We start from the raw sequence: 13188 nt of genomic DNA on the forward strand, positions 1-13188 counted from the left end.
CTTTCTAGTAACTTCGCTAGGCGTGAGGTCATCACCGCGCGCCGTTACCGTGCTTCCCAGAACACGCTAATTTGTTTTTTAGCCAAGGGGATGAAATGAAATGAACTGATCCCTCCCGCCCCATTTTGCTTTTAGCTCTCCTCTCCGGCTGCGCCTACCCTCTGGGCCATGGAGCGGGACAGGGAAAGAAAGGCGGCCGGGGCTGGAAGCGGGGCTGGCCGGGCATGACTCGGCGACGCCGCCAGCCGACTTACCCGGCGTGCCCTGCGCGGCGCCGGCCGAGGGACGTGGGGGGAGGGGCGGGGAGGAGGAAGAGCGGCGGCGGCTGCGGATGTCGCTGCGACCGAGCGGCGTCTGAACTCACGGCGGCTGCCGAGCGCCCAGCCCGGGCCTGCGCCGGAGCCCGCGCCGAGCCCCGCGGCCCCTCGCCTGCCAGGGCGGCCCCGCACCGGTTGTCACTGAGGCGGCGTGCCCCGCGTTCTCCGCTGCCCGGGCCGGCCGGCTCTGCCGTCTGCTGGCTCCCCCTCGCTCGCCCGCTCCCTCCTGCGCGCCTGAGTCACCGCCGCCGCCGCCATGGCCGAGAGTGGTGAAAGCGGCGGCCCTCCGAGCTCCCAGGACGGCGCCGCCGCGGCCGAAGGTGCAGGCGCCCCCGCGGCCGCTGCGTCCGCGGAGCCCAAGATCATGAAAGTCACCGTGAAGACCCCGAAGGAGAAGGAGGAGTTCGCCGTGCCCGAGAACAGCTCCGTGCAGCAGGTGAGGGCCGCCCTGGCCGCGGGCCCGGGTGGGGGTGGCGGCGGGACCTCCGCCCGCGGCGGGAGGAGACCGTCCCCCGAGGTGCTGTCGGCCCGCCTCGCGGGTCTCGCCCCGAATCAGATCACACCCAAGTTGCCGGGTGTGCTCCTTGGGACACCGCAGAGGCTTGTGGCGGGGCCCCGCGGCCTGCTGTGGGACGCGCCGACGCCGCCCCCTCCCCCCGCTCCCGCGTCCGCGGACCACCAGCCCCCGCCCCCGCCCCCCACCCCCCGCCCCCCGCCGCCTCCCTCCGGCTGCTCACAAAGGAAAGGGACCACCGCCGCGCTCCGGGCGGGGTGGAGGCCGGGCTGGGCGAGGGTTCGCGGTAGCCTCCTCTGCGGTTTTGTCTCCTGAGTTAAAAAAAAAAAAAAAAAAAAAAAGGGTGGGTGGGTGCCCATTGTTTCACCTGCTTGCAGCTTAAGGTCGATTTTGGGGCGAGGAGCACGTGTACATTTAGTTCTGCGTTTTGATTGCTGAAATCTTTTCTACCTTCTAATCTTCAAAAAAAAAAAAAATTAACCATGACGTAGAAATCGTTTTCAGCCACATCTTAATAGTACTAGCCTTAAGGAAGAAAGGTGGATGACTTTCATTGATGACTTGCGGTTTTCTTTTTAGTGTTTATCATCCCTTAGGTGCCAGTCATCGGGAAGGTTTTTGTTTGATTTTAGAGGGATGGTAGCCACGTTTTGCAGATATTAGCGGTGGCAGTCGAATGCAAGAGAACAAAATTGGAGTTAATGGAGAATATTGCCAGATAATTTACTGCTTAAAATTGGGTTCGGGTGTACAAACTTTGCTGTTCAATTAAGAATCTTGAAGAATTCAACAAATTTGTTGTAGCTTATTGTTGAAAATATTTTGCATAGTTGTTGACCTCTGACGATCTAAAATGGGAACAGTTTGAGGGAACAACAATGTGAAATGTACATGTAAGTTTTCTCATAAACTGTAAATGGGATATTGGTTTACATAATCGTTCTGAAAGGTGGTGTAGAGTAGAGCAGGAAATAGTGGTGTAAATAGAGTAGAGCAGTAAGTAGAGTGTACCATCAACTGAGAAACTTTTACCACCTACTGAATCACCTTTTGTGTGTGTGTGTGTGGGGGGGGGTCCCCAATTGTATAAAAATTTCTCTTAACATTTTAATATTTTCTAACATCTAGCAGAGTTGAAAGAATGGTACAGTGAACATTCATAGTTCGTCACCTACAATTGACGCTTTGTTTTATTTGCTTTATCACGCAACTAATCATGTATTACTTCCTTTTACTTTTTGAATGCATTTTAGAGTAAGTTGCAAGTATCATTAAATGTTTTCAACAAATACACCTATATGATCCAAAGTTTTATCAAGATGTAGAACTTTACAGTTCAATCACTCCCCTCCATACATCACTGTTTTGATTTTTTTCACCATTAGTTTTTGCCTGTTCTAGAACTTCACATAAGTGGGATTATATAGTATATATTCTGTTGGGTAAGGTCTTTTCACTCAGTGTAATGTTTTTGAGATGCATTCTTGTATATGCCAGTAATTCCTGTTTATTGCTGTGTTTTCCACTGTGTGAATATGCCATTAATTAATGCATTCTGCTGAGGGCCACATGGGCTTCTTGCAGTTGGTTGCTGTGAACATACAAACTTTTTTTGTTGGACAGAGGGAGTTTTTCCTGTTAAAATTCTTAGAAGTGGAATGACTGGGTGATAGCGTAGTTGTAGGCTTAGTTATGAGAAACTGTCTTTTTAAAAAGAGCTTCTATCGCTCTTTTTTAAAGGCTGGTCGAAAAGAAACAACCCAAATGATTAACAACCCCTTAGCTGATGAATAAAGAGTAAAATGTGATATATTCCCCTACAATGGAATACTATTCGGTATTCCACCAAAGGTTCTACCAAAGGTTCTTGGGAGTTCCTGTTGCTCCACATCCCTGCTAGCATTTGATAGTGTCAGTCTTTTTCATTTTAGCTCTGCTAGGTATATTAGCTTTTGAAGCCCTTAGATCTTCTTTCTAGGATTGCTAATTCAGGTCTCCACCTTCATGCCTGCTTTCAGCATTTTATTGTAAAGGATTGGAAAGAGTCAATATTTTATAAATAGAAAAGTACATTTAAGTTATTTTATGAGGTACTGTCTGTTAGGATTTATATATATATTGTGTGTGTGAGAGTGACATTAGAATTTTAAAGCCTGTGGGAGTTTTAATTTTACTTTTCTGTAACCAAAGTAAATTGGTTAAATTAAAGCTTTTCCGAAGCAACTTATTCTGATGACATTTGAATTTTTATTCTGAAAAGTGCTTTCTGTTGTCATTCATTCATTAAAATTAGTGCAGAGAGCAGAAGGGAGCTTCCAGGTAACGTGTCTAATTAGCTTGTTCCGGGATTTTGTAGTGCTCTAGGTTATAGTAAAAGATTTTGAAATCTAGTTCTCTGAAATATTCAGGCAACATATATTCTAGTCTTAGAAAACATTTTTATCATTTGAAACTTTTAGAATATTCGTATACTTAGATATAACAAGTATTGCATAGATTTGAGCCTTTTCTTGTTAAGGGAAATTGCTGTGTGTCAGGATCATTACCACAAACATCATGTAACATCATACTTTATGATGAGTGTAGAACTGTACTGTCCACTTTGGTACTACCAGCCACATCTGACTATTGAATACTTAAAATGTGGTTGGATTGATTTGAAATATGCTGAAAGCATAACTTACAGATTTTGAAAACCTGTGACTGGCTTCTTTCAGTTAATATTTTCAAGGTTCATCTGTGTTGTTGTAGCATGGATCAGTTCTTCCCTTTTATTGCCGAATAGTATTCCATTGTAGGGGAATATATCGCATTTTATTCTTTATTCATCAGCTAAGGGGTTGTTAATCATTTGGGTTGTTTCTTTTCGACCAGCCTGAATAATGTCTCTGTGAATAACCCAAAAGTTTTTGTATAGACATATCTTTGTATTTCTTGAGTGTGTACCTATGAATGGAAATGGTAGGTCATGTGGTAGTCTATGTTTAACTTTTTGAGGAACTGCCAAACTATATTCCAAAGTGACTACACCATTTTATATTCCCACCAGGAGTGCATGAGGATTCCAATTACTCTACATTCCCCGGAACACTTGTTATTGTCTGTCTTTGATTATTGCCCATCCTAGTTACTGTGTAGTGCATCTCATTGTGATTACATGACTCAGTGTGGTCTGGGAGTCCTCAAGCCCTTTCTAGGAGGACCACGAGATCAAAACTATTTTCACAATAATTCTGTTGTATTTTTCACTCTAATTCTCCAAAAAATCAGCAGCACACTTTCTTAGAAGCTGTAAGATGTGATGGGATATTAGTTTCTTTATGAAACTAAAGTGATTAGCAAAAAATTAAAACAGTGCTACTTTTCACACTGGAGAAATATAGTTACTTTTCATAAGAATGTTATTTATATTAATATGTAATGAGTTTATTGTTATTTTTTATTTATTTCTTTTTAAAAGATTTTATTTATTTATTCATGAGAGAGGCAGAGATGTAAACAGAGGGAGAAGCAGGCTCCACACAGGGACCCCAATGGTGGGACTCGATCCCTGGCCTTCAGGATCACGCCCTAAGCCGAAGGCAGATGCTTAACTGCTGGGCCACCCAAGCGTCCCAGGTTTATTGTTATTTTTAAATGAATGTTTTTTAAGATACCTCAGTTTTAGTTTTTAATAAAGCAAATATCAGTAGATACAATGTACATAAACAAAAGCTTGGGTTTCAGATTTGTGAGAGTGATGTCCTAAAGACCAAAAATTGCTCTGAATATTTAATACATTAAGTAGGTACTTGTAAGATGGAGGATTGACTCCAGATTCCACTAAGTTGCCATTGCCTCTTGCCTAGAAACCATAGTAGCTTGCTGATGAGTCTCCCACCTCACTGCCTTCCCTCCAACATACATTCCTGGGTCAGTCCCTGTGAAATTTTAATCAGATGTTATCCTTTATTTAACTACCAATAGTTCTGCACTGATCTTAGACTTACATAACTCAGCCATGGGGCCCTATGTGCTATATAGTTCCTGCCTACCACTCCATTCTGATGTGTTCTTTCCTCCTCAGTTACTTGCTCTTTCCACATTGACTGTTTAGTTCCTTGATCTGTTAATTTTTTTTCCTGCCTCAGGAATATGTTCTTGCTACCTGGAAAGCCTCCTACTCTGCCTGTTCCCACCCCTACCTTAAATCTCAGTGTGAGGGTCACTTGCTCATATCCCTGATTGTCTAGACTGGGATTTCCTGCTGTATTTTCTCACAGCACTATTTTTTGGTCATAATTCGTCACAATTTAAATTCAGTATTTATGTGGTGTTTGATTAAAGCTTATTTCTTCTGCTAGAGATGGTCTTTGATTGTTCACCATTGATTACCAAAGCATAACACATAGTTTGGGTTCAGTAAATATTTGTTTACAAGTGAATTTAGACCCATTATGTACAATAACATGTATTTAATAATAATTGCCTGTTATTGAGCCTTCATTGGGTGCAATATATACATGATCTCATGGCTTCTTGCCCTCATCAAAGCTTGTCTTAAATTGCTGTCCCCTTGGGTTATCACTCTCCAACCACAACGGGTTTCCTGCAGGGAAAACCTCTGACTGTATCTCTGCCTCTCTCTCCATGTCTCTCTCGAATAAATAATTAAAATTCTTAAAAAAAAAAAAATTCAGATACCATATATAATTAAAATCTTAAAAAAAAAGTTCAGATACCCATTAAATAGTGGAGCCTAGATTCAAATTCAGTGACTAACTTTGGAGGTGTTGGTTAGATTCAAATCTAACCACTACTCCAGGTTGCCTTGACTTTTCTAAAGTTTATTTATTTATATTTTTAAAAGTTTTTATTTAAATTTTAGTTAACATACAGTGTAATATTAACTTCAGGTGTATAATACAGTGATTAAAATTAAATGTTAGAGTGATCAGAGTTTGGACTCACTAAATGAGTTCAACAATTATAATATGTGATACCATTTTGTGATTAATATATATGGGCTTTTATCCTTCCCATTTCATACTGGATTTGCAAGCGGTAGGGGCTGTTTTGCTTACCTCCTAATCCCGTAGTGCTTGGCACATACTGTGTAGTGCATGTTTTTTTTTTTTTTTTCTAATTTTATTTTTATCATTTATTAATGAGAGAGAGAGAGAGAGAGAGAGAGAGGCAGAAACACAGGCAGGCTCCATGCAGGGAGCCCGATGCGGGACTTGATCCCGGGACTCCAGGATCATGCCCAGGCCAAAGGCAGGCGCTAAACCACTGAGCCACCCAGGGATCCCCTGTAGTGCATGTATTTATTGAGTGAACAAATAATGTCTTAAAGTTTTATTTGCAATACTTTGTACTTATTTGGAGATATTTTTAATTGTGATTTACTTAGAAAAATGTGATGCTTATTTTTAGTTGAAGTGTCTAATGGCATATCTGTTTTTCTGTAAGAGCGGCTTCTATTTAAAAAAGAACATTTCATTAAATTAGGATTGGAGACTTAAGTTGGTAACATCTGTAAATCTGATGCAAAAAGTTTTGGGTTAGCATACAAAACATTCTATTATATGTATGATAAAGTGTGTATATATAAATGTGTGTGTGCTAGTATTTCGCAAAATGTTTTCATTACCCCAGAAAATCTGAACTTTGGTCTTTCCCGGTAAACTTATGCCATTATGACCTGGTTTGATTTCTTACTGATAAGACAACATAGACTGCTTAGTTTACTTATTACTGGTTAAGCAGCTGCTATAGGCTTCTAGACTTGAGACTTGGGTGTAATGGTTTTTGGTAAAACAACCCCCCCCCAAAACAAACAAACAAACAAACCCAAAACAACCTTTAAAACTCTTTCAGTGGATTCTGTTCAGAAAAGCACTTATCTGTATACCCATATATAATTTTCTATTTATTTTTGTTAAGCAGATGGATCATTAGCCTCATTTTTCTTTACTCTCTTTTCACTTGTTTATTTGTGTTGTGGTCTTTCCATATTGGCATGTGTGGAACTAACTTATTCCACTCTTATTTATTATTCGTAAAATTTTTGTTAGGATTTTGAGAAAGGGGGAAGTGTTTATTGGCAAATTTAAGTATATTGAAATGTGGTCTGCATTTTTGAGACAATGTGAACATTGGAATTGGAGAGATTTTTGAGCAAGATGCTTTTACTCCTTTGAACCTCACTGGTAGCATTTTTAAAATGCGATAATAATACTTGATTCACAAGACCGTATGGGGGCTTTCATGAGATAATATGTGTAAAGTATTTGGCTTAGGGTTTCTATGCTCTATTTGTATTGGTTTCTTTCCTCTTGCACCCTTTTATTTGACAGTGAGTTGAGTCTTAATTTTTTGCAGTAGAAGGAAGCTCTAATAGTATCTAGCATGTGAATAATGAAACATTTAGTTTGCTATTCTTTGTCAGATTTAGATTATAGAAACTTTAAAAATAGTATGTTTTATAGCTAACGCACTATAACATTTATGGCTGAATGTTCAACTTTATAAGAAAAGAGAGTGCTTTTCTCATATAGCTGCTCATGTCTCTAGTTACGGCTCATATTCGATATCTTTGTGTTAGATTTATGCAATGTTTTTTAATGAGAGTACTAATTAATGTTACTCGGACATAGGTGTTTGGAGAGTGATAACTGGGTGAAATATTACATAGGATGATTTATTGAATATGGATTTTTTCTTTAGAGGTATTAGCAGTATGGAATGAGGAACTGACTAAAAGACTTGTAACTTGGGGACGCCCAGGTAGCTCTGTGGTTTAGCACCGCCTTCAGCCCAGGGTATGATCCTGAAGTCCCACATTGGGCTCCCTGCATGGAGCCTGCTTCTCCCTCTGCTTGTGTCTCTGCCTCTCTCTCTCTCTCTGCCTCTGTCTCTCTCATGAATTAAATAAATAAAAATCTTAAAAAAAAAGAAATACTTGTAACTTAAAATACTAAAATAGCAAATATTTGAAGTATATTATTCTGACAACTGTTTAGAGAGTTCTTGCTAATGCTAATAATGTGTGGTTCTGCAAGAAATTCAACTAATATGTATGTTTTAATCAGAACTTTTTTTTAAAGGTCACAAAAATATTTTTTTGAGGATACTTAATAGCGGAGAGATGACTAAAGGCAAGTTTGGGTTGTGGGATATTTGCAAAGGATGACAGTGTTTGTTTTAGGTAATCTAAAAATCAGATTAACTTAATTTTAAAAAGTGGTTACGATTCAGGGTTTATCTTTACATAATTATGCTTGAATATCTGAGTGTGTGCACGTGTGTGAGTATTCTGCTGCCCCCAGGCATTTTCCATACCTCTCTCTATTCTCCCATCTGCCCTACAGAATAAATACCTCCATTTTAGGGGCAGAGACACTTAAGTAACATCCTCAAGGTCACAGCTTGAAAGTGACAAAACCAAGATTTGAATTAAAATCTAAATGTTTCAAAAACATTTTTTTCTTAACCATTTTTGTTTGCTCTCCTCACCTGGTGTGTCTTTCTTCCCCTAATCAATCAAGAACAGGAAATAAGTGGGTCCTGAACCACTGAGATTGGTATCATAAAAGCTGATATACTAGATCATACGTTTTCATGTCAGGAGAGCATTTCAAATTATCTCAGCATTCTATTTTATTTGGTTTTCTAATTCTTAATTGCTTACTTGCCTCTTCTTCCCTGATTAAAAATAGTAAATTTAGGGGATCCCTGGGTGGCGCAGCGGTTTGGCGCCTGCCTTTGGCCCAGGGCGCGATCCTGGAAACCCGGGATCGAATCCCACATCGGGCTCCCGGTGCGTGGAGCCTGCTTCTCCCTCTGCCTATGTCTCTGCCTCTCTCTCTCTCTCTCTCTCTCTCTCTGTGACTGTCATTAATAAAAAAAAAAAAAAAATTAAAAATAGTAAATTTAGAGGGGCGGGGAGGTATGCTGTCAAGATAAGAGCTGACAGTCTGGCGAAAAAAGCAGATACTGGACACCTTGAGAGTTTGGAATAGTGTCACTGTATTGCAGAACAGCAGTAGATATATGCAGCAGTAACTCAGCATTCTCAAAAACTTGCGTTCTGATCACACCCAGGTAAACATAAATTAGCTGGAGAATCCACTGATGTGAAACACCTGACTTTGGGTGAGGTTGAGAGACCAGGCTAGTGACAGTTGTTTTGTACATACTGGGTTGATTTCAAACCGTTGGCTTAAATTATTTGAAGTACGTTAGAATTTTGATTCTTCTGGTTATTGGGAAAACATGTAGTACTCCTAAGTTTTTAGCTATTTGGCCTATTGTTTATTACTGTAGGTTGTCAGTGCAAGAGCAGAGTAGGAAACATACATTTATAGGAAATATAGACCCGTAGAGGCCCATTCTAGCATGTATTTTTCATTTTGGATTAGTGGTGCCAGTGTAGGCCTTAGGACAAAAATATCTAGATAGTCTAGAAATAAGTAAAGGAAATTAGGAAAAATCTTTCCCTTCTGGTTAAGATTCTTCCCTAGATAGATGAAAACATTTTATATAATTTGTTACATAAGTTTTATGTTTCTGCAGAGAAATAGGAGAAATAGTATCTGTGGACTGCTTTTATATAAAACAGCTTTGATAGTTTTCAAGGTTGCTAATTGTTTTTTTTTTTTTTTTTTCTGGCAGTACTACTTAGCCTCTGATTTCCTCTTGTTGTGTTCAACAAAATTGTAGTAAATAAAACAGACATGGAAGTAAAGTTCAAATGTTAGAAAATTTTTGGAAAGTTTGAAGCCACTATAAGCTGAAACTATTCCCCTCTACCTAAATAGTGTTTAGGAGTTTAAGGAAATCTGAAGTATGTAGTTTCGGCTATTCTGTAAAAGTGTAATATTGGGGCCCCTGGGTTGCTCAGTTGGTTAGGTGTCTGCCCTCTTGTCCTGGTCATGATACCAGGGGCCTGGGATCAAGTTCAGCTTTGGGCTCCCTGCTCTGCAAGGAGTCAGCTTCTCCCCCTGCCCCTCCCCCCATTCATTCTCTCTCTCACACACACTCACAAATATATAAAATCTTTTTTAAAAAAATGAAAAAACAACATTATTTACATTGATCATATTTGGGTTAAAGTTTTCTAAAATGCATATTTGGAAAAGCATATCTTATCTATTTGAGATGATACAATTATAAAAGTAAGGTTTATGGAGTAGTGGGCAGCTGAATCCCTTGGTTTTTGCTAGTTTGTTCAAAGCTTTGGATCATTTATTCAGAATCAAATTAGTCTTCTGTTGGGATGCCTGGGTGGCTCAGCAGTTGAGCATCTGCTTTCTGATCAGGGCATGGTCCCAGAGTCCTGGGACTGAGTCCCACATCAGGCTTCCTGCATGGAGCATGCTTCTCCCTCTCCTGTGTCTCTGCCTCTCTCTCTCTCTCTCTCTCTCTCTCATGAATAAATAGAATCTTAAAAAAAAAATTAGTCTTCTATTTGGGGAGTGGTTCTAATATCTAAGTATTTTGACATTGGTTTGAAACTTAAAATTTATAAGAACTGAGTTAGAATTGGTAGTCAGATTATACATTTTTCCTTTGTATAGTACTAGACATATAGTTGAACTCTATCACCATCTCTAACATAATGCTTTCCAACTTGCACTATGAAGTGCTGTGAACTCATATTGAATTGCTTTAGGTGCCCCCCGAAAACCAGGAGTTCCATGAGATTGGAGAATCCTATATTTAGTGATACTAATTTTGAACAGCACTGGAAATTCTGTAAGAGAAAGTGATTTGGGGATGCCTGGGTGGCTCAGTGTTAGGCACGTCTGCCTTCGGCTCAAGGCGTGATCCTGGATTCCCGGGATGGAGTCCCGCATCTGGCTCCCTGCATGGAGCCTGCTTCTCCCTCTATGTCTCTGCCTCTCTCTCTAGGTCTCTCGTGAATAAATAAATAAAATCTTTAAAAAAAAAGAGTTGCTTTTTTTTTTTTTTTTTTGGTAATGGGTCAGGACTGGTTTAGTTTTTTGAGGTTTTGTTGTGAGGATTGAATGAGATAGTATATGGTGCCAGGAGCAGTGTAGCTGCTTAATCAAAAAATGATTCGTGTAAGTGCTTTATGAACTGTGCCATGGGATTTTACTCTCTTGCTTCGGGGCATCATTGATCAGCCTATAGTCTGTCCAGAAAGTCCCGATTATCCTCAAGATACTGATGTTAGGAGGACTCCAGCCCTTCAATATTACTAAGGGCTCAACTAAACTTTTCATAGCTGTTCTATAAGCTTTTGAGGTTATGGCTGTTTTGTACAGCCTGTCTTATCTGTCTTTGTCAGATATAGTGCTCACAGGTGATCATCTCTTATTCTTGAGTGATCATCTCTGTTGTGATTTCTAGGTCTCGTATCTACTCTGGTCCGCTACCTAAAACTAGAGCATCTTCATCGTCAGTTCCTTTCAGATGAGCTGCCAAAGGCAAGGTCTATGTTAGCTTTCTGGCTAGGTGAGACACTTGAAATTGGAATGCCCAGGAAAGTTGGTCTCCTGTGTTTTGCTTTCCTGTTGTTTCTTACGTAGTGGGCATTTACAATCGACTATTTTTAATATTATTTTATTTATTCATGAGAGACACACGGTGCGGGGGGGGGGGGCGACCCACAGGCAGAAGGAGAAGATGACTCCCGGTGGGGAGCCCGATGTAAGACTTGATCCTAGGACCCCGGGATCATGCCCTGAGCCGGAGACAGATGTCTGCTCAACCACTGAGCCACCCAGGTGTCTCTACAGTTAACTTTTATTTTTTTATTTAAAGATTTTATTTATTCATGAGATATATATATATATATAGAGAGAGAGATATTTATTCATGAGATATATATAGAGAGAGAGAGAGAGGGAGAGAGAGAGGGGCAGAGAGAGAGAAGCAGGCTCCGTGCAGGAAGCCCGATGTGGGACTCAATCCTGGGACTCTGGGATCATGCCCTGAGCCAAAGGCAGACAGACACTCAAGCACTGAGCCACCCAGGTGTCCCTACAGTCAACTTTTAAACATATTTTTAATTGAAGTTTGTAGTACAGAAGAATGCACTCATCATGAATGTGTGGTTTCATGTATTAAGCACAAAGGTCCAATTCCTCAGAAGTCACCTTATGATCCCTTAAAATCACCACCTTCTCCTAAAGGTAGCTACTATTCTTTTCACAATATGGATTTTGCCCCCTCCTACCTCCTTTAAAAAAAAAAAAAACAACTTTATATAAGTCAGATCACACAGTTTATCTTCGTTAGTGATTGGCTTTTGTTCTCCACTGAGGGATCCGTGATGATACGTGAGTATAGTTTGTTGTCATAGTGTGTTGTCATTGTCATTACTAATATCTTAGTAAGTAAGTATAACACAATTTCTTCTTCTAAAGAACACTTGGGTTATTTAAAGTTTTTGGCTAATAACAAAGAATACTGGTTTGAACTTCCTTGAGCATATCTTTTGGTGTACCTATGGACCCGTAATTTGTTAGATAAAATCTTGTAAGTGGAATTGTTGGGTAAGCATCGGTTCAACTTCTGCCTCAAAATATTTTTCCAAAATACAACAATTTATACTGCTACCTGTAATGTATGTGGATTCCAGTTGTTCCACATCATCTACGACTTTCTGTACTAGTCTTTTAGGTTGAATGTATCATTGTTTTTTTTTTAAGATTTATTTATTTATCCATGAGAGACACAGACTGAAAGAGGCAGAGACACAGGCAGAGGGAGAAGCAGGCTCCCTGCAGGGAGCCCCATGTGGGATTTGATCTCGGATCCCGGGATCTTGACCTGAACCGAAGGGCGGCGCCCAACTGCTGAGCCATCCAGGCGTCCCGTATCACTGGTTTTGATTTGAAAATTACCTAATTGATAATTAAGTTAGGAAAAAAGCACATTTTCCTTTGTGTTAGCCATTTAGCTTTCATTCTGTGAAGTTCCTGTTTTAGTCTCTTGAACTGTTTTTTAATTGGGTTTTGTCTTGATGATTGTGCATATCCTGTATAAAACCTGGATTCAAGCCCTCTTGGTTGTTGGTATTTTAGATATTTTCTCTCTTTTGCTTATCTCTGTTAATGATAGTTCAGTTTATTGTGCCTCATGAGTGTGTGTGGGGGGGTGGGGGGGGGAGAGACTCCCTGCTGAGTAAGGGAGCAGCTGTGGGTCCTGATTAGAGCACCTGACCAAAGGCAGATGCTTAACTGACTGAGCCATCCAGGCGTCCCTATTGTGCCTCTTTTTTTCTTTTTCCCCCCAAATGCTTACATCCTTTTGTGTCCCGCTTAGGAAATCTTTTCCAGTTGTATAGAATTTTATTGATTTCTATTTTGGGGACTGTTTAATTGCATGGCAGTGTTTAATTTCCAT

The 13188-nt window shown here is 40.4% G+C and overlaps 1 protein-coding gene across 2 annotated transcripts in view; it reads left to right on the top strand.

Moving 5' to 3' along the window:
* The first annotated feature begins 288 nt into the window (after positions 1 to 288).
* The window catches only part of UBQLN1 (ubiquilin 1), a 45145-nt gene continuing 32245 nt past the window's right edge, over positions 289 to 13188 (top strand). Inside the window, exon 1 of one of the 2 annotated variants that reach the window (XM_025423218.3) lies at positions 289 to 753. In XM_025423218.3, the coding sequence (XP_025279003.1) occupies positions 574 to 753 (180 nt within the window). In that variant the 5' untranslated portion in view covers positions 289 to 573. The remainder of the gene's footprint in view (positions 754 to 13188) is intronic. The other variant, XM_025423217.3, reaches the window with a different exon arrangement.

The sequence above is a fragment of the Canis lupus genome, chromosome 1 (assembly GCF_003254725.2).
Source record: "Canis lupus dingo isolate Sandy chromosome 1, ASM325472v2, whole genome shotgun sequence".
Taxonomy (NCBI): Eukaryota; Metazoa; Chordata; class Mammalia; order Carnivora; family Canidae; genus Canis; species Canis lupus.